The sequence below is a fragment of the Phoenix dactylifera genome, chromosome 1 (assembly GCF_051530095.1).
Source record: "Phoenix dactylifera cultivar Ajwa chromosome 1, Ajwa_hap1_PhDact_Kaust_v1.1, whole genome shotgun sequence".
NCBI classification, from domain to species: Eukaryota; Viridiplantae; Streptophyta; class Magnoliopsida; order Arecales; family Arecaceae; genus Phoenix; species Phoenix dactylifera.
Window position 1 is genome coordinate 54,426,288 of NC_143190.1, and position 19,665 is coordinate 54,445,952.

Below are 19,665 nucleotides of genomic sequence, written 5' to 3' on the forward strand. Positions count from 1 at the left end.
TCCGACCCTCTACTCAATTCCTCCTTGCGGTTAGTTTTTATTTTTTGAATTAATCATAGATATGTCATCTTTTGAGGAAAGTCAGTTTGGCATTCCTGTTTCTGAGGGAGAAGAAACTAATCCCCAACCCCCTGTTCCTAGTTCCTCTAGAACTGGTGAACCGAGTGAAGGTCAAACCTCTTCTCGTAAGAGGACTAGTACTGTATGGAATGAATTTGATAGAGTTATGGTTGAGGGAGTCTGGAAAGCTAAATATAAAAAATGTGCCAAACTTTATAGTTGTAGTAGTAGTGGGGGAACAGGGCATTTAAAAAGACATCAAGAGAGTCATAGGATGCATGATTCTCATGCTCAAACTCAAAGTACCCTTAATATACAAGGGGGATTACTTGTAGGTAATTTTGCATATAATCATGAAAATCAAAGAAAAGCACTTGTAAAATGGATAGTTAAGGATGAATTACCTTTTAGTTTATGTGAATCTTTTAATTTTGAAGAATATGTTCAATTAAACCTACAACCTGCTTACAAAAGAACTAGTAGGCGTACATTTAGAAGAGTAGCTATGACCAATTTTTTAGCAATGAAACAAAATTTAATTGAAACACTTTCTACTTTAAATGTAAAAATTTCATTAACTTCTGATATTTGGTCAGCATCTGTAGGTAGTAATTGTTTTATTGCCATTACTGCTCATTATATTGATAATGATTGGCAATTAAATAAACGTATTCTTGCTTTTCGTGCTTTTGATTTTCCACATTCTGGGCAACAAATTTCAAATATAATTTATCAAACTGCATGTTCATATAATATTAATGATAAAATTATGTCTATTACTTTTGATAATGCATCTAATAATAATTCTGCTGTTGTATTATTAAAAGACTCATTGCATCCCATATTAGATGGAAATTTACTGCATATTAGATGTGCATGTCATATCTTAAATCTTTCTGTTCAAGCTGGCATGGGCATGATTCAAGATGTGATTTCAAAAATTAGAAATGCAGTTTCTTTTATTCATGCTTCTAGATCAAGACTTCAAGAATTTAAGGAATTATGCATAAATCATGGTAAACGTTTTAAAAAATTTAAACTTGATGTAATTACTCGTTGGAACTCCACATAGCATGATACATGATGCATACCCATATAAAAATTTATTAAGTGCATATATTAATGATCGTGGATTAGGATTTACATTGACTGAAACTGATTGGAATAAAGGAAAAATTTTGGAAGATTTTTTGCTTAGTTTTTATAATGCTACCAATGTTCTTTCTGGTATTTATTACCCTACTTCATGTTCATTTTTACAACAAGCATATATAATTAGTCAAAAATTTGCAGAACATAGATATGATGATGTTTTAATGCCTATTATTGACCTAATGGAATCTAAATGGAATAAGTATTGGGACAGGATATGTCCTATGCATAACTTAGCTGCTGTATTTGATCCTAGAGTTAAATTAAATGGCGTGCTAATTTTACTTGATGCATACTCTGAAAATATGAATCAAGATGCTGAATCTGCTAAAGATGAGGTAAAAAAACTTCTTTATGATATTTATGCTATATATGATGAAAAAATTCGTGGATCTAGAACACAAATACAAACCTCTATTTCTCCTTCTAGTAGTTCTCGTTCGTCATCTATTTTTTCATTCATTGCACAGAGAAGACACACACATGCTTCAAGTTCCTCTTCATCTTCTTCATCTTTAAGTAGTGAACTAGAATTTTATTTACGAAATGATCTTCATTCTGCATATGATGAAAATCAAATAGAGAATCTAGATGTATTATCTTGGTGGAAGAGTGTTAGAAATCAATATCCTGTTATGTCTGCAATTGCACGCGATATTTTAGCTGTGCCGATGTCCACGGTAGCATCGGAATCCGCTTTTAGTGCAGGTCGGCGTGTTCTTGACGAAAAGAGAAGTAGGATGACGGGCGAAACGGTGGAGATGCTTCTCTGCTTCAAGGATTGGCTGGATGCTGAGGCAAGACTTCAAGATAAAGGTGGACATAATACAACATCCTCTGATGATGATGATACAAACACTACTGAAGACTGAAGAGTGAATACTGATTCACTGAATCACTGATGATTAGTAAGATTTCTTAATTTTTTATAATTGTACATGTTTATTGTATTCTGGAGGTCAGACCAAGGTCCAAACCTCGGCCCTTTCTTAGTTTCTTATTGTATTTTAGATGTCAGACCAAGGTCCAAACCTCCCTTCATGTACCATTTTGATTTAAATTAATAAACTGGTAGGGGTCTATGCCAAACCCCCCACCATTAAGGTGGCTTTATATTCATAAATCATAAATTCTTAGTGTTCAATATTTATTAATTTATTAAAAAAATTTATGAAGCATTAATTTTTATCGGGCCGAGCCGGGCCCAGGCCCGGACCGTGCCAGGCCCGCGTGCCAGCCCGGCCCAGGCCCTTATGGGCCGTGCCGTGCTGGCCCGCGGGCCGTGCCGTGCTTGGCCCGCGGGCCTAGACCGGGCCGTGCCGGCCCAGGCCCGAAGCGGGCCGTGCCCGGCGCGGCCCGCTGGCCAGGACCCTCTAGCCCAGCACGGCCCTCTCAAAGGGGCCGTGCCAGGCACGGCCCGGCACTGTAGCTGGCGGGCCGTGCCAGGCACGGCCCGCTTCGTGCCGGGCCGTGGGCGGCCTGGCCCAGTGCCCATCTCTAATGCAGAACTTAAATTTCAGGTTCAGGAATACACCCAAATATGGATTGTGCATGTATTTTACAGGTAGTGGGACCAGATATGTATGAAAATTGCTTTGTACTATAGATGAGGAATGTTGTAGTTGCTTGAAGACTTGTAACAAGACACAAAAAGCAATAATGAAATGCTGCAACAAACATTTTTGCAGGATGCCATGTTTGCTGCTAGAAATGTTGGAGCAACAGATGGAGACCAACACTTCAGGTTTAGGAATATGCAAAGTTTGTATGCATGCATGTACATTTACAGGTGGTAGAGACCAAAAATAAAAGTTGCTTAATATTATTGTAGAGCAATCCTAAGGGTTGTGAAGCAGTCTTGCATTGCACTCTGATGGTTGAGAGAGTTTGGTGGTGCAATCTGTGACTATTACATGCTTTTAAGGCATGGAAGATCACCAAAGAAAAGAAACAGCCAACCCATTAATTGCACAAGCCTAAATATAATTCAACCGCCATGCATTACTCATAGCATACCCTTCTGAGACACTTCTGACAATAATACATCCTCAGACAAACTACCAAAAGTTATACAATGCTTATGCAACACGCACACTTCAAGACTTAAAAACATATGTTAAGCTACTTACACCACACCTTGTTCAGAGACGTTGGCTTTATATTGTTGTAGTGTTATATGGAAGCTTTCTAAAGTTTTGATTTAGGAATTCACCGTTTACGCACTTAGAAGCTCAGTTCTTTCGAATGATTTTAGAAATTCAAGAGCAGCATCTTTGGCCTTCTCAGGTGGTGGTGTGGCCGGAGAAAGCGGTTTAAACTTGGCCGTCCATTCTGCAATGCACTGCTCATCCTCCCTCCCAGGAGCAGGAAGGAACGTGAAGGAGACATGGTAGGGATCATACATGCCCGTCAGCTCACCCCCAACAACCTGATATGCTACTGACTTGCCTGACTCCACCTTCTCTATCTTCTGTTTAGATTCCTTTACGTAGCCATGCAGTGCTGCATCCATCAAGCAATCTCATTATGACTTGAATTTGTTGTTTCCCTTAAAAATCTAAAATTGCAATATGATTTACAGAAACTGGCATAACTCTAATAAGTGTAGATCTTGTTTGGGGCAGGTTATTGGTTTTGTATCGATATCCAGGAGTCAGCAATATGATTGATATATTTAAATTCTTCACTCTTACTATCCCAGCTGGTGTGAACAGGTAACTCCGAAATATCAGCTGACACAATATCAGTAAATCTGCTGAGATTTTCCAATTAATCTTATACCATCTTAAATTAAAAAATTTATTATTACATATGAAAACTAATGCCATAAAACGGTAGCTAATCTCGGATTTTATAGTACCAATCAAGATATTGATAACTTGTTTCTTGTATACAAGCTCGGATCCTGAAATATTTTGGTCCCTTCCAAATTTACACAACCTTCCATAGTTCCATCTGTTAGCTGAGAGTCTGAGATAAAGGACGATGTCAACTCCTCCTAGTATCAACCACCCATGGATGAGATCTCTGGTTTAAAATCTTTTGGCTAGAGCTTACCAACTTATAACAAGCCATATCATAAAAAGGAGAGATGTTGCAGGCTTCTGTTATGCGCACAGGGGCATAGATAGTTCTCTTGCTAAATGGCATGAGGATTAATGCAACTCAATTCCAACCAATACACTAAACGCACGGGATTATGAAATTGTCCAAGTCAGTGGGATTGGAGGAACTTCTTGGGACACAGGGTGCAAGTAGAGATGGGTTCAACTTAGGACTGGTGGTGTTGTAGCCTTATCTGGACTTGACAAAACCGAAGGTTGATTTGGGATTCATGTCAAGATGCATCAAAGTAAGCAAGCTCTGAACTTGCATCCAAACTCAATTACTAATCAGATTTGACGTTGAATTCAACATATGATCTTAGTGGACCAACTAGTCAAGGATTAACAATTTCCAGAATTTTTTTAAAAAACTCTTCTCACAATAATTGCCCATATATAATAAATCTACGATTTGTGGTGGGAAATGGGCATGATATGGAAAGTGAATTATTGATTTTGAAAAAATAATCAATTAATTTAGAAAGAGATTAAAATTTTACTTATGGTTAATTTGATTGAAATATAGTGAAATTCTAAGTATGAAGTGAAGGCGGGCAGAAGTTAAGCAGAGCAAGTGTGAAGAAAAAGCGTAAACCTAAACAATGAAATAACAAATTAAACGAAGTTATATGGTCGAATCTCTTTACATTCCTATATTTATATATACCATACGTATGACATTCATGTTATCAAGTTTTCAGTTCGAACATAGCTGCATCCGAATTCAATCCAATAAGAAATCAGATCCTTTATAAAATCCAACTTTCAATTTGGAAAGATTATTGAAAACTTTATAAAATAATCGGGTGAAGTAATTGAGTTTGAATCTCTCTTTATGCTTCAATGGTAAAAAAGAAAAAAACATTAAGGTTATCCTTCCACCACTCTTCCTTTTACCTGCGCCACAGGTTATGCTCTGGGTGACTGGCCTTATGGGAAAGTTCCTTCCAATTTGATTAGAAATACGGACCAAGATGCCAAGTATTTGTTCGCATTTCTTTATACATGCATACGCGTACCTTTCTCCCACTCTATGTTGATCTTTCCAGTGTTTAATCATAATGCTAAAAAAGACCACCTCGGCAATACTTTTAGCAACTGCTGGAATAGCAACCCCCACATTCAGCTAAAGTGAAAGCCTTGCGCACATTGCCATTCTATTACCCAAATTTGATCAGATTTTTACTGTTTCAATACACTTCTCTTCCTTTTTCGTCGTAGAGAACTGAGGGTCCTATCCTCTTTTTGAGTGAAATTTTTATTCACAAAAGACTGATTTCTATCTATAGACCTGCTAAAGAACCAGAACCTAGTTAGCCACCAGTCTGGGCTGCCAGCACAGTGTTCCGTAAGGAGTATTACTCGCAGGACCACCTTTAGATAAACAATCTCAAGTAATAGAAATTAATATCAGTTCAAGACAAATTCATGCAGGCACTCATGCCGTAATTTACAACAAAGATGACAACATTGTAAAGATGGCACGAAGCAAGTGCAGCTGGTCATCCATAAGAAATTAGATGAGAATATAAATGGGGGATTCAGGATTTACCAGGTCCCAATTTAAAGAGCCTTAAGCTCCCAGGGCTGCCATCTCCTTGAAGGTATTCAGCACTAGCAAGCATGTTTGGATTTAACTTGCTTAGGATCTCGTTATTTCTAAAAATTTCCCATGCCTTCTTTGCTGGAATATGGAGGAGAACCTGCCCTCTCATGGTCTTCATTTTTCTCTTAGAACCTTGATGCAGTCTGTCTGCCCCTTGATATCATGCAGTAGTGGGCTGCTTCTTAAATAAGGTTTCAGATGCCGGAGATGTACAATATGCAAAAATGAAGGAAAAAAATAGGGTTTCAGTAAGTGCACAACTTTGCAATAATGATAATAGTAGTCTTAGGCAGTTATTACCGAGCAGTGCTTAAGTGCTAACCATATCCATAGACATACTAGCCCAAATATTCTCCAGAACAATTTTTTTTAAAAAAATGATACCTTTTGAACAAAGAAACCAGACAAAAAGAAAAAACAAACAGAAGCATATTCTACTTTACATCGCATCTCAAAAGACGACCACAGATTCATGTCTAATCTGCTCCACATCGCCTGATATATGCGGTCCAATACTGAGGCGATGTTGCCTCTAACCCCTCCATGAAGTGATATTCAACACCTTTGGTTCTCGTTGCTTTCCCTGTGGACCAGCATACCACATGAAAAGTAATTGTAAGATAATATCCTATGGTTCAGTGGCCAATTTTTTAGAAAAAGCTGATTAAATCTAAATAACAAAATTCCAGAATTACTGTTTGTCTATAGCATCTCTAAAGGAAAAATATTTTATAAGCTTAGCTTTTAAGATATGCCAAAGGGGGGCTTCAGTGAAACCACACAAATTCTAACCCATGGGCCGCCAACCATTCCAATCCACTGTTAACTCCAAGTATTTTCTTTTTTTTCTGGGGTAAATTAACTCCAAGTATTTCCAAATAGTGACATGTCTACCTTGGGCATCAAATATTAAAAAGAAAAGTCATTTGGACTCTACTCATGCCTATGCTGACAATTCACTTCATGGTGATCATACCAATACATCAACAACCAGGATACATGTGAATCCTTGCAACCTGTTAAGAAAAGGAAATTATTCTGAATATCAATACATTTGAAGCATAAACCAGTGTGATGAAGTATGATCTCTTTCTTCAGAGACTTCCATGCAGCATATGAGATGCAGTGAGGAAAAGAAACTCTTTTCAAGATGAGGACACCTTGTGCCCAATCTTGATATTTCTTTTCAATAGTTTAGGATCCATGACTCTTTAACATAGAAAGCAATATGTGCATGTTCCTTTTATTTTGGCAACCAACTTCTATCAAGATTTGCCAAATGCCAATAATTCTACTATTCTAAGAAGGAACTTAAATGTTTGGGATGATTGGAATTTTGTTCATTACCTTACCGGGACACTATGCACATCCTTTATCTCTCTTCAGCTTGCTGATTTTGTGCACAGTGTCCCTTTGGCATACTTTCGCCTTCTTAATGGACAAACACTGTGCATACTTCAGCACAAAGCCAATGCCAGTAATGTATACTGGCAGATTCATACTTGCCACGTGTTTCTCCTTGTGTCCACAATAAGGCAATAAGGGAACTGCTAAGCATATATTTACTCTGGTGAACAACGCTCTTCGCAACCGCCCCCAACCCAACCCAAACAACAACAACAAAAAAAAAAACAGAGAAACTGTACAAATAACAAAACATGTACAACTGTCTAAAATAAATCAGGAAAACATACATGCAAAAAAAAGGTGTAACACACATTTACCACAATAAAACAGAAAACACTGCCTGATGACTAGCATATACAAAGAAAATTACATCACATAATTTTTCAGATTATATCCAGATGATTTAATTGAATCAATGAAATAGAAAAAATTAACATAGAGGAAAAGGTTATTATCCTGGAGAGGTAAAACTATGCTTTACATCTTTGAGTTTGACATAGTTCAGTACTCATGTGATGAAGAAGAATGTCTACTGTAAGACTCCTTGTAGTCACACTGCATTACAATATAACAAGGATGGTCATGTTTGCTGAACATAAACTAATCCATCTTCACCATAAATCAAGTATCAGATTGTTACCCAACACATCAGTGTCGGTCCTTTTAAGGTGCATCCTGGAACAAGAAAGTAAATGCTTCACAGAGACCAATTCGGGTGTACATAGAAAATGGAAAAGGGAGAGGAAAAGTATGCCAATTTATGTTACAGAATAAGCAGTTCAATTAGAAAACAACAGAAAACACATTACATCAACATCTTGTGCTTGTAAAGGTGATGACATAGCAATAAGGGACGAATGGTATCTATAAGCCCTAAATATTAAATAACCATGACAACTTATCTGTTAAGACCCAAATAAAGTTGTATAAAACATCTTGTGCATTGATCTTTCCATCTGAATAGACAAACAAAAAAGAAAAGAAAAAGACGTTCTATAAGTAAAATCCTACTGTTCCACTCAACAAACTATTATAGAAGCTATTTAAACTGCATGGGCTGCAAAGAATAAACATGAGATCAAAAACGTTACTATATGGTACTGCTCTTATGAAACCCCCCAAAAAAGTCTTATTATCTATCATACAGGTTGTTGAAAGGTAGATTGACTTCAAGCATGAGAGATCATGCATGGTGTTATATCACTAAATAATACGACCCACGTAGTATGCCACCAATGGGTAGTGGAGATACACTGCTAGCAAGAACTTTGCATTGATGGTTTCATCATGCTCCGACATAACATGAATGCAAGATCAAAAAAAAGCTTAGTTTCCTTTTAGCATAGTTACTGAACAACTCCAATGGCTGATATATTTTCAGGAGGAAACAATTTGTAATACTTTTTCAAAGAGAAAAAAATTATGGTAATTTCAATTAAAATTAATAATTTTCCTTTTTTCAGCAAAGAATGGCATTATGATAATATGTTCTATGAGAATGGTTTTTTCACTTTAAATGTTTCATGGATAATGAGGATAATATGATATAGTTTAGCTCTTTATTTTATAATTTGTATCTTGAAATACTTACAGTTCTCTGAACATCACCCTGCTTTCTTCCCTTGTCATCTAAATACTTTCCAAGTATGTTACCATAGGTTTCTCCCTAGTCGCTTGGCTTAAATGGTCTGCATAGCAATCCCACTAGAGTTGTAGCTAATTTGACCAGCAATTCAACATCAGTTTATAAAGCTTAGCATCCAGCTGACAGCCACAACAAAAACATACTCAAAATGTAGTGGATCATGACATCTGACACATAAACATAAAATAAAAGTGACCAACAAGACATTTCTCCCAAAAGAAGTAACTAACCAAGATAATTTTTCTGTTATAGAAGGCTGACAACTCTTTCTTACCAAGGACAAAAGAAAAATATTTGGGACCACTTGTGCGCTTGTATATTATGCATCTAAAACCATGGAACTATGTAGGTTAGAATCAGTATACATGCTTTACATGTTTCACGTATTGGAAATATTTGAGCAAACACAGTTCTAGATTCTATTTTTGTGATGTGTATTAACATGAGGTAAGCATATATTTTGAATTTGATAGAATAAGTCGTAACTAATTTGATAAGGCCTTAGGTGATAATTTGTTGTGTTGTTCTGTCTGTCTGACAAGCCAAGCATTTTAGTCTCTAATAGGAAAGGTGGCTGGCACAGATAGAAGTTTTTTGCTTCCATTTTTCTTCGGAGGCTCATAATAATTTTAAGTATATACAAACCATGTCTTCTTCAGATCCACTGGTTGTTTCAAGCTCCATTTCAGTGAAGAATGCCTCCAGCACAAATGCTCCAAACTAAAAGGATGGAACAGGAAATGTCGCTTGATCTCATTGACCACCAATTATCCAGAAATAGACAGCAATCAACTTTCTTTTGAAGCAGATATGAAAACAACTTGACTTAAAAATTCGTCTTCTCGAAATTACAGACTTGTGCAAAAGGTAAGGGTAAAATCACTATCCAGATCGAAAATCAAGACATCTTGCAAATACTTTGATCTTTCAAACAAATATATCTGTTAGTCACAGTCATACAAACAAAAGAATTAGCATTTGTTACCCAAGAATGTGGGTCTGCTGCTGAAAGTTTCATAACTAGAGAATATGGTTATAGAGGTCAAATAGAGAAGGTGTCACCTTAGTTTTTAAAATAGGTACTGTGATACCCGGCCCTTTAAGTGAATTGGGCTTTGGTCCATTTGACCAGCCTTGTTGAATCTGGCCCAAAAACAAACAAAAAAAAAAAGATGAAATTGACACGTGCCTGGAGAGAAGACTACCGATGGGAGTCTTCTTCCTCCCGATCTCACCAGAGGAAATCCGACTCCGGTTCGGATTCCGGTCATCCCGGGCCTATTTAGAGGCCTTCCCTGAGTCCTCTCTCACCCCCACTGGAGGTCCAACCTCAATCGGAACTCTTCACCAGGGACTTTCTTGTTTTCTTCTCCGAACGCCGATTGGCTTTGCACCATCCGTGCGGCCAGTAAGAAACCTACCATTGTCGAGCTATTCCTCTCCTCTTCCTTCCGGATTGTTTGGAGCTTCGATTCCGGCTAGTGATCGCCGGATTTTAGCCAAAAAGGGTAATGCCTTTCTTTTCTTTTTTCAGTTGTTGTTTGTTGCTGATGCTTATCGCCGGAGTCTTCCCTCGACTTTCCATAATGAGTAGAAGCAATGGCCGAAACTCCGGCCGCCAGGATGCCCTGTTCCTCGGTTTAAGGGATCGGAACCCCTATTTTTGTTGATTTTGGCCGGCCGACCGCCCTTCGCCTCATGTCTCCACCGCCTGCTGCCACCTTGCTGGACCACCATGTCAGCCACCAGACAAAGCCTTCTTCATCCTTTATTTTGCCAAGAAAAAGAAAGAAAGAAGAAAAGAAGAAGGGGAGGAAGAGGAGAGAGAACCATCCCTCTCTCTCTTTTTTTGGTACAAACCATCCCTCTCTTTCTCTCTCATATTTTCTCTCTATGCTTTCTCTCTCATCTTCCTCTTTCTCTTTCTAAAAAGACCCATGGATCCATGAACCGAGTCCTATCTCCCTATCCTATGGACTTGAGTTGACCCCTGCAAATGGCCTTGATCTGCCCTGGTGCCTAGGCAGCCCGCGAGACCGGTCATCCCAACCCTATTAAGTGCCTATAAAATCCAATATTGATGAATCCTATCAAAGCTTTAGCCTAATCGAGTCTGTACCCCATGATTCATTGATCGGGTTGCTTGGACCTGACTTAACCAGGCTACCGTCATCCGACTAATCGTTCTCTTTATCTTGTTATTTCAATACTATTAAAACTATCGAATGAAAATTAATTTTACTCTTAATATTTTTAAATAAGTTTAACAAGTTTGCTTGGTGAAGTTTGAAGGTCTAAGGTGGAAGAGGTAAGTAAGTACTATACTCCTTACTAATTTTCGAACTTGTAAGTAACCCTAACAATCTTTATTAATTTTCAAATTTTTTACTTATTTTCTAGTATTATGAAAATACAAAACTAGTATTAAATATTGATGATATCATGTTTTCTTAAAATCAATGATCAAGTATACGATATTATGAAACACATGATTTATTGCAAAATAATAGTTCCCTTCATATTTTAGGCTTAATGACTTGTTTATGAAATATGAACTTCATATATTTACGAAATTTATATTTTTGTTATGAAAAGAATAATTTCATAATTAATCTATTGTTAAAAGTTTATTTATAGACTACGGACTCTATAAAGCCATTTAGTATTTTATTCGTATATGATTTGGAGAAATGTGACTTAAGAAAAAAAATTATTTTAAGAACTATGATAAAAAGGATCTCAGATAGCTATGTATCACCCCAAAAAGTGGGGTAGATCAACATTCAGTTCCATACGACCCTGCCGGTGGGTAATAGTAGTTGACATACAACCCTGTCAGCGAGTAAAAGTAGTTGGCATACGACCCTGCCAGTGGATAATAATAGTTAGCATACAACCCTGCCAACGGATAATAGTAGTTGGCGTTTGTCGATTACGGCCCTGTTATAGATATAATAGTGACCTTAGCATTTAGTCTGAGAGAAGTAATTTAATCAATGATATGGTTAAATGGTAAATGATTTATAATTTTATTTATACTGTACACCTGAAACCCTGTTTATGACATATTGATGACATTGCATGCATGATTGACTTTATAACTTACTTTATCATATGAAACTATGAAATGTTCTATCTTGCAATAATTGTTATTTTCATATTATGATGCATCGATTCATGCAAAAACTTATGCTTGATCTGGTAAGGTAGAGTTGTGTCGCTCATATATCTCTATTTTTATTTTTCTCTCTTCAGACGAATAGGGTCAGTAGGGACGAAGGATGGTCCTGGCCTTAAGTTGTGCTAGCAAGCTTAGCGATTTTATAGAAAATTTTTAGTATTTTAATTAATTATGAATTTGTAGTTGATGATTTTCTGAATATTGAGAATTATGGGTTGGTATTTATGTTTGGATTTAGATGCTTTGAACCAACATTGGTTGCATTTAATGAATAATGAAATTGGACTTAATTTATTATATTTTGTTTGAGATGGATTTGAAAGCTAAATGTAATGTTGGCTTCATGTTATATTAGGTTGTACCCCTCGATAACATGGCCGTGTTATGTCCTAGTTTTGGGGTGTGACATGTACTGCTATTGTTCTAACTGCACCAAGAAATTGTTATTCAAATAATCTTAAACCTAAAAATATAAACTGAAGCTAAATAATAAATATGCGAAAGTTAGCATTTGAAGAAAACGCAGATCTAGCACAAAAACTAGGACAAAGAAGTGATATGAGTGCCTTTCCTTTTAAGTGGAAATATAAAACTTAAGGGAAAAAAAGGCTAGACTAAAAAATCAACCTAGCTTCTTCAATTTATTACATTTTATGCTTGACCTTACATTAGGCTTAATGTGAGCTTCAAGAGGTTCAATGCAAGAAATGAGAGTCTGATACTTCTCTTCTATCCAATGCCATTTCCTACTTAAAGAAGGAATTAGTAGAATAAGAGGAGATCACTTGGCAGTTTCCATGCCATTTATTTCCCTCTATGGAAAGGAGAAAGAACATCCACATAGTTTCTAGCATCCTTGTATAGTTTACAAGAACTAGCAAACAAAGAATAAAACTATGTGAGATCGGTAGAATTTGCGATGAAATACAAAGATTAAAACAGGTCCAGTTAACTTTTAGAAAGTACTTGATAAACTTTGTCAAAGTCCTACATTGTGAAAATCTAGCACATAGCATACAGGATAATAAAAAGAACATAACAAAAAATCAAAAAGCAGATAACAATTTTACCCCACTAAAATGCAGCTCTCAACCTCTGCCAGTTTCGACTATCATAAAATTTTTATTTGCTGGATTTCAAACTATCACACATATGATTTCTTTTGCATCGTTGATTGATGGTTTGCAACACCTTCCACGCCACATTGTTTATTGCTTGTTTTCGTTTAACAGCCATCCAATTCACAGTCAGTTCATAGCTCCTCATGCAATAGAAACAGAATTATTTGATATCACTTGACTTGGTCTTATCAAACAGCCTAGTCAAGTTTGTCATACGTAAATATCTATGCTATATTACAAAAGAGAATTCTGAAATTCAGGAATATTATCTTTTGATTTTTTGTCATTTATTCCCCGCAAAATGCTGGCCATTTAATCTTGAAAAACCCAAAATATTAATTTTTATGCCCTTAGGTAATACCAATAATCTCTTTTCAGTACCCAAGATAAGAAATTTACTTTACATGTATCATGGATCCTCATTGATAACCTTTCTTGTCCAATCAAATTAAAAATGAGTTGAGATAATCTTGATCAAAAAGGTGATTTGGAAAATGCAAGACTACATAGGATTCTAGGGAATTTTCCATGTTTACCAAATAAGTTTTCTCTATTAACAATCCATCTTAAAAGAATTTACATTTTACTACTTACGAAACATGGAATTTTAAGAATTTTAAAGAGGAGTTATTCTTACTAATTTATTTTTTCATATTTCCTATCATTTTCTATTTACCGTCATATATTTTCCAGCATGCATGTTTACTAGTGGTATAGAGCATTACTTGGAGAATATGAATTGTGTGAACTAAATTGGTAGGCCGTGCAAGGTAGGAAGTGCATGTGACCGGTGTGGCAGAAATAGGATTATCAAGACAGCTGACTCAGCGCACTTGATGAACATCATAAGTGAGATGAATGAATTACAAACTGGGAATGACAATACCAGAAGTTGTATTGGAAACATATCTGATTATGTGATTGTAGGCCAAATATATCCTTAGATGGTCCATCATATAATTGATGAATGGAAAATTACTTCCCATAATAATAGGAAACAACAGTTAGTATCAGTTGGATAAGTATGTGTGCGCAAAAATTTGAATAGTTTATTGATCAAACTGCCAAATACTTGAGGTCATTCTTCCTATTTTATAATGACACTGTTAGGATACTTAATATGTAAACTGTAACGGTGGCCTCCGATGCTGCTGTAATAGTTGCTGTAAGATTTAACAGCCGTTACTTAAAACCATGAGCTTAAATGTGTTCTTAGTTCAAGTCTAATGCACGTGGTTCCAAGGGAAGAGTTTTCTTGAATAAATTCAGTTGTTAATAGGTTGGACACAGCTTCCTTCTTCACAATCAAAATTTGACATGAAAAGTTGATAAGATAACAGATAATAAAAAAAATTATTAGGGAAAATCAAAAAAATACGTACTTGTCAAGTAATAATGATAGAATTCCTTTCACCTCGCTTATCACAAATCGCAATGCATGCGTTCCAGAAAAATATCACAAGGCATTGTGATCGAAGAAGAAGAAGAAGAAGAGCAGTCGGAGTACCTTTTCTTGCTGACGACAGAATAAAAGACGAAAAAAGAGTGGCAGCCCGGAGAACAGGAGGAGGTGGTTGCCGGAGATGGAGGACGGTGCCGGAGCCGCAGAGGCGGTAATAGCAGGAGTGGGAGGCGAAGATGCGGGACAATGACGGCGTCCGAGAAGGCGGTCATCGGAGGAGATCGCGCGGGGCGCGGCGATGGACGGAGAGTTAGGAAGCGGAGGCGCTGCCGACCCGACCAAGATCACGGGACCTAGGTCTATCGGGTAAACTTCGGGTAGTCGGGTTGGCGGTATTCTAAGCCGGGTCGGGTCGGGTCTGACCCGACCCGTTGACAGGGCCCGTAGAACCCTAGTACCACCATACCCGATCGTTTAGGTCCCATCACGCACGAGACACGTGATAGACACGTGAGAGGGCAAATCCGTAGTTTCCTTCCGAAATCCCCGACCCTACCGCATAAAACCCTCGCTTTTCGTTAGGGTTTCCAGGCTCCAAGACCTTCCCGCCCAGGGCCAGAGGCGAAGAAAGAGGAGATCCGTCGGGCGGCGGCGGAGATGGTCAAGTTTCTGAAGGCTAACAAAGCGGTGATCGTCCTCCAGGGGCGGTTCGCCGGCAGGGGCGACTCAATGCATTTGGGGGCCTAAGGCGAATTCACTAAGAGAGGCCTTTAAAAAAAAAATTAAAAAATTAATAAATGCAAAATACTTTAAAATTTTATTTAAAAATAATTCGTCTAGCTTTTTGAGATGCAAAATTACTAATTCGTCTTTATTGTTCTTTCCTATATGAGTTTCTCAGTCCCAATCCGATCCTGATTCCTATTTTCTCACAAAAACAAAATGATTTGGTCATTACGAGACACCCCCATCACACTGTGATTTAAAACCATAGTTGCAACAGCTCCATGAGACATAAATTTGAATAAACAGTATATCGTACTGTAAGGTGTGAAGACAAATCAAATTTGAATTACTTGGACATACCAGCAGATTTAAAAATAGCGCCAACATAAAATAAGATGCCATTGATTCCACTTAGCTGCTGCAATACAAGTAGACCGATTTCTATCTGTACAATTACAAGACATTATTTCTCATTAGAAGAATGTTTTTGCTGTCAAAGATAAATGAATTAAACTGTAAGTGGAAAGCACACAAAATTACCATAAGAGGAAGCATATATCTTCTTTGTTTAATATCTGAAAACAGAATTGATTATTTTAGAAGGGAAAAAAGAAAAATGCCAAACAAAAGAAGACTGGGATCTAAGCAATAAGCAACAGAAATAATGGGTGCGGAACGGAAGGAGAGAATGAAAACTGTGAAAACAGAGGTTTGGTTTCTGGGCAAAAATAAGTAGAAATGTACAGAATATGAACTAAAAAAAAAGGAGTAAATCCACAAAAACTAAACAAACAAGAGTAGACTCACAATAGAGCCAAAAAAGGGGTAAGATCTTTAAAAAAAACAAACTTAAAGATTCTTTATGCATATATATATATATATATATATATATATATATATATATATATATATGAAAAAAAAGAAAAAAAAGACGTTCTCTGTTTGGGCATCAGAGGAGAGGCCAAGATACATATAGTAGGGAACTTGTTGCTGGTGTAGGTCTCAGAGGAGGAGCACGGTGGATTTTAGAGCGGTCCGAGCGGAGCCGAGGAGGCCTGAGCTCGGAGGTTGGAGGACGGGAGGAGCCGAGGATGGCGACGTCGGCGAGGAGAGCTGGAGAGAAGATCCGGATTCAGGAGGCGGAGCCGGAGCAGGAGCGGTCCAAGAGCTAGAGAGGAGATCCGGCCGACGGTCCAAGAGCTGGAGAGGAGATCCGGCCGGCGGTCCAAGAGCTGGAGATCAGGAGATCCGGCCGGCGACTCGCCGGCTTCTTGCCTTCTTGGAGCCAGAGGAGGACTTTTGCGCTCTGAAACCCAAGCTGCCGAGCTGAAGAACTGAAGAAGCCGAGCTGCCGAGTCTGCCGAGAACCGGAGAAAGTTCAGCTATAGAAAAGAAACTAAGAAAGCACCGGCAGGCCGCAGACGGCAGAGACGGGGGGAGAGAAGAGGGGAGCTGGGGAGGAAATATCCGTTGCTTGTCGTAGCCGTTGCCCGTTGCTTGTAGCCTAGGTGCCTAGCCTGTCTGTCGTCGGAAAGACGCCGAAGGGCCGAAGGAAGGGGATACACTGTAGTCTGTAGCGGCGTATGGGCGTAGCCTGGTAGCCGTCGCCCGTCGCCCACTGGCCAGTGGCCACTGCCCTCTCTGCCCAGCTCCCAAGCTACCAGGCCATCAGCTAGCCTTTCACATCTTCATTAATTAAGCAAAAAAAAAAAAAAGAAAGAAAACTGAGCTGCGGGTGGGGGCCTTCCCTGGGCCGGGGGTCTTAGGCGACCGCCTCAGTCGCCTTAAGGCTCGAGCCGGCCCTGTTCGCCGGGCGGAAGGCGGTGATCGTGCGGGCCTTCGACGAGGGCACCCGCGACCGCCCCTACGGGCACTGCCTCGTCGCCGGCGTCGCCAAGTACCCCAAGAAGGTCATCCGCAAGGACTCGGCCAAGAAGACCGCCAAGAAGTCCCGCGTCAAGGCCTTCTTGAAGCTGGTCAACTACAGCCATCTCATGCCCACCCGCTACACCCTCGACGTCGACCTCAAGGACGTCGTCACCCTCGACGCCCTCCAGACCCGGGACCGCAAGGTGGCCGCCTGCAAGGAGACCAAGGCCCGCTTCGAGGAGCGCTTCAAGACCGGCAAGAACCGGTGGTTCTTCTCCAAGCTCCGGTTCTAGATCCCCAGCGGCTAGGGTCCATAATTTTTTCTTATGAATTTTGTCTTTTCAAAAAGTTTGTTTTTTGATGGGTTTGGATCCATCGTCCTCATTGGTCTAGTATTAATCTGCCTTATTTTCTTTTCCAATTTTGGTAGATTGTCATTTTTGGAATTTTAATTGCTGTTTTGTTGGATTTTGGTAGAGTGTTATCCTGCGACCTCTACTTCTCTGACATAATATATGAGTAAAACTACCGATCGGAATGATTTGAAGAACAGAAAAGGGTCAGTGCTCAACCATACTTATGTTTTTTATAAAAAAAACTGTTTTTTTATTTAAATTTAATCAACAAGGGTGAAATGAGAACCCCCTCTGTATGATGTGGTCAGAGCACAAACCAAATTCCTGGTCAATCCATAAGGCCGAATAAGAGCACCTCTATGGGTGTCATATAATTACGTATTAATCAAAACCCCAGAATAATAAATCGTATACCCCACCCAGCTTCTGCAATCCTGTTTCGATTAGAAGATTCATCCCACCCAATTAAACTTTAAGCAGAACACTTCAAACTAGCCATTTCTCAATCTCTTTGTTGCATTATAATCATGGCTTTTCATAACAAGGCACCAAATATGACCACTCCAAACATCAATTTTTACATGCAGAAAAAATTCATAAACCTTTGGTATTGTATAGAGCTTTGTATTAGTACAGATGTTAGACGAAGACCCCTTATCAGTTCACAGATATTTCTGGAACACATCGAAATTTTAATAGGAAATCCGTGCAAACAAATCCTATATGTAGATTCCCAGGGGTAATCTACTATTGATCTGACAAATTTCAAAAACTGTGAAAAAAGGAAGCATGTCAAAATTGTAAACCGGGGCTTGGACGGTATGATCAGGAAGAACCACCAAATGAAGGATTAATGGACTCTCAGATAGCTTGTCATCTATTCTCTTTCTTTGCTGCAATTAGCTGGTATCTACGATGTTATGTTCTCGAATTATATGAACCAGAAAAGCAATGCTAAATGGAAGATCATCATGTTTCGATTTGGAGATCATCGGGGATGTTGGTGGAATTGCATTCTCGGTGAAGACAGCAGTCTCCAAAATCTTCCTTACTGCTGCCGGAGATTCGTTACCACCAGCTTCTCTCATTGTGGCTTTGGACTTGCCGGTGCTCAAATTCTTCTTTTAGAGGTCTTCCATGGACGAAAATTTCTCTTTGGAGAGTGTTTTTTTTTTTATAAAGTCTTTGGAGAGTATTTGTGCAGATGCAATTGCAGAACTGAGAACGCCGGACTCCCTCAAACCTTGAATACTAGCCGGCTAGCCCAAAGATGTCATCAAAAGATGACTTGCCGGCGAGTAGTTATAGGGACAGGCATTAAAACAAATAAAATCTAATCATCAATATGGAAATAATATACCACTGGTGCATATATATGTGTCAAGACACTCTTCTTGAGAAGCTTTATGATTAATTCTTCGTCCCTCAATACAATATGGTCATTGTACCTGAGAAGGAGAAGAAAACTTGAGAGGGGTTTGAACCTCTTGCTTGAGTAGCTTCGCATACACAAGCACATTTACCAAAAGAAAAGCCATCAACTCATGCCACATGGTGGATAAATAATTCCAAGTACGTCAAGAAGGCAAACAAGAACAATCCCACACCATTAACTGTGAGAAATTTACAATGGGCTATGGAAAGAAGTTACTAAGAAAAACACTATTTCAGATAAAAAGCCTAATTTGATGGAGGACGCGTCTAAATGTGATGTCGGGATACCATGCGTTAAATTCTTGGCATCTGATATGTCGAAAAATTAACTAGGTGTGTATGGTTCATTAACCACTGATATATTCTAGGCATTGTTTTTTCTATTAAACAAAAAAGAATTCTCTATGCTGCTAGCTCCACCAAAAATTTTCATTCATTAATACTTGCTTTGCTAGATATGCATGCCCTCCACCATGTCTTGATCAAGTGAGACAGGGACGGTAAGGCTCTTGTTATGTATATTATACCTTGATTACTTATCACATAACTCAATCCAGGTTATTTCCCTGCTGGCCTAAACAAAGTTTTAATCGTCTTACTTA

At 38.4% G+C, this 19,665-nt stretch overlaps 2 protein-coding genes across 2 annotated transcripts; one reads left to right on the forward strand and one right to left on the reverse strand.

Moving 5' to 3' along the window:
- Positions 1–3,195: 3,195 nt before the first annotated feature.
- LOC103715585 (MLP-like protein 423) lies at positions 3,196–6,040 on the reverse strand. Its single transcript, XM_088706506.2, has 2 exons — positions 5,869–6,040; positions 3,196–3,714 (listed from the first exon to the last, which is right to left on the reverse strand). Exons 1-2 carry the CDS (start codon positions 6,038–6,040, stop codon positions 3,428–3,430), a joined length of 459 nt encoding a protein of 152 aa, XP_088562632.1. The 3' UTR covers positions 3,196–3,427.
- Positions 6,041–14,924: 8,884 nt separating this feature from the next.
- Positions 14,925–17,749, forward strand: LOC103715604 (large ribosomal subunit protein eL27x). The gene is made up of 2 exons (XM_039125179.3): positions 14,925–14,987; positions 17,171–17,749. The coding sequence occupies exons 1-2, from the start codon at positions 14,925–14,927 to the stop codon at positions 17,564–17,566; spliced, it is 459 nt and encodes a 152-aa protein (XP_038981107.2). The 3' UTR covers positions 17,567–17,749.
- Positions 17,750–19,665: the final 1,916 nt, after the last annotated feature.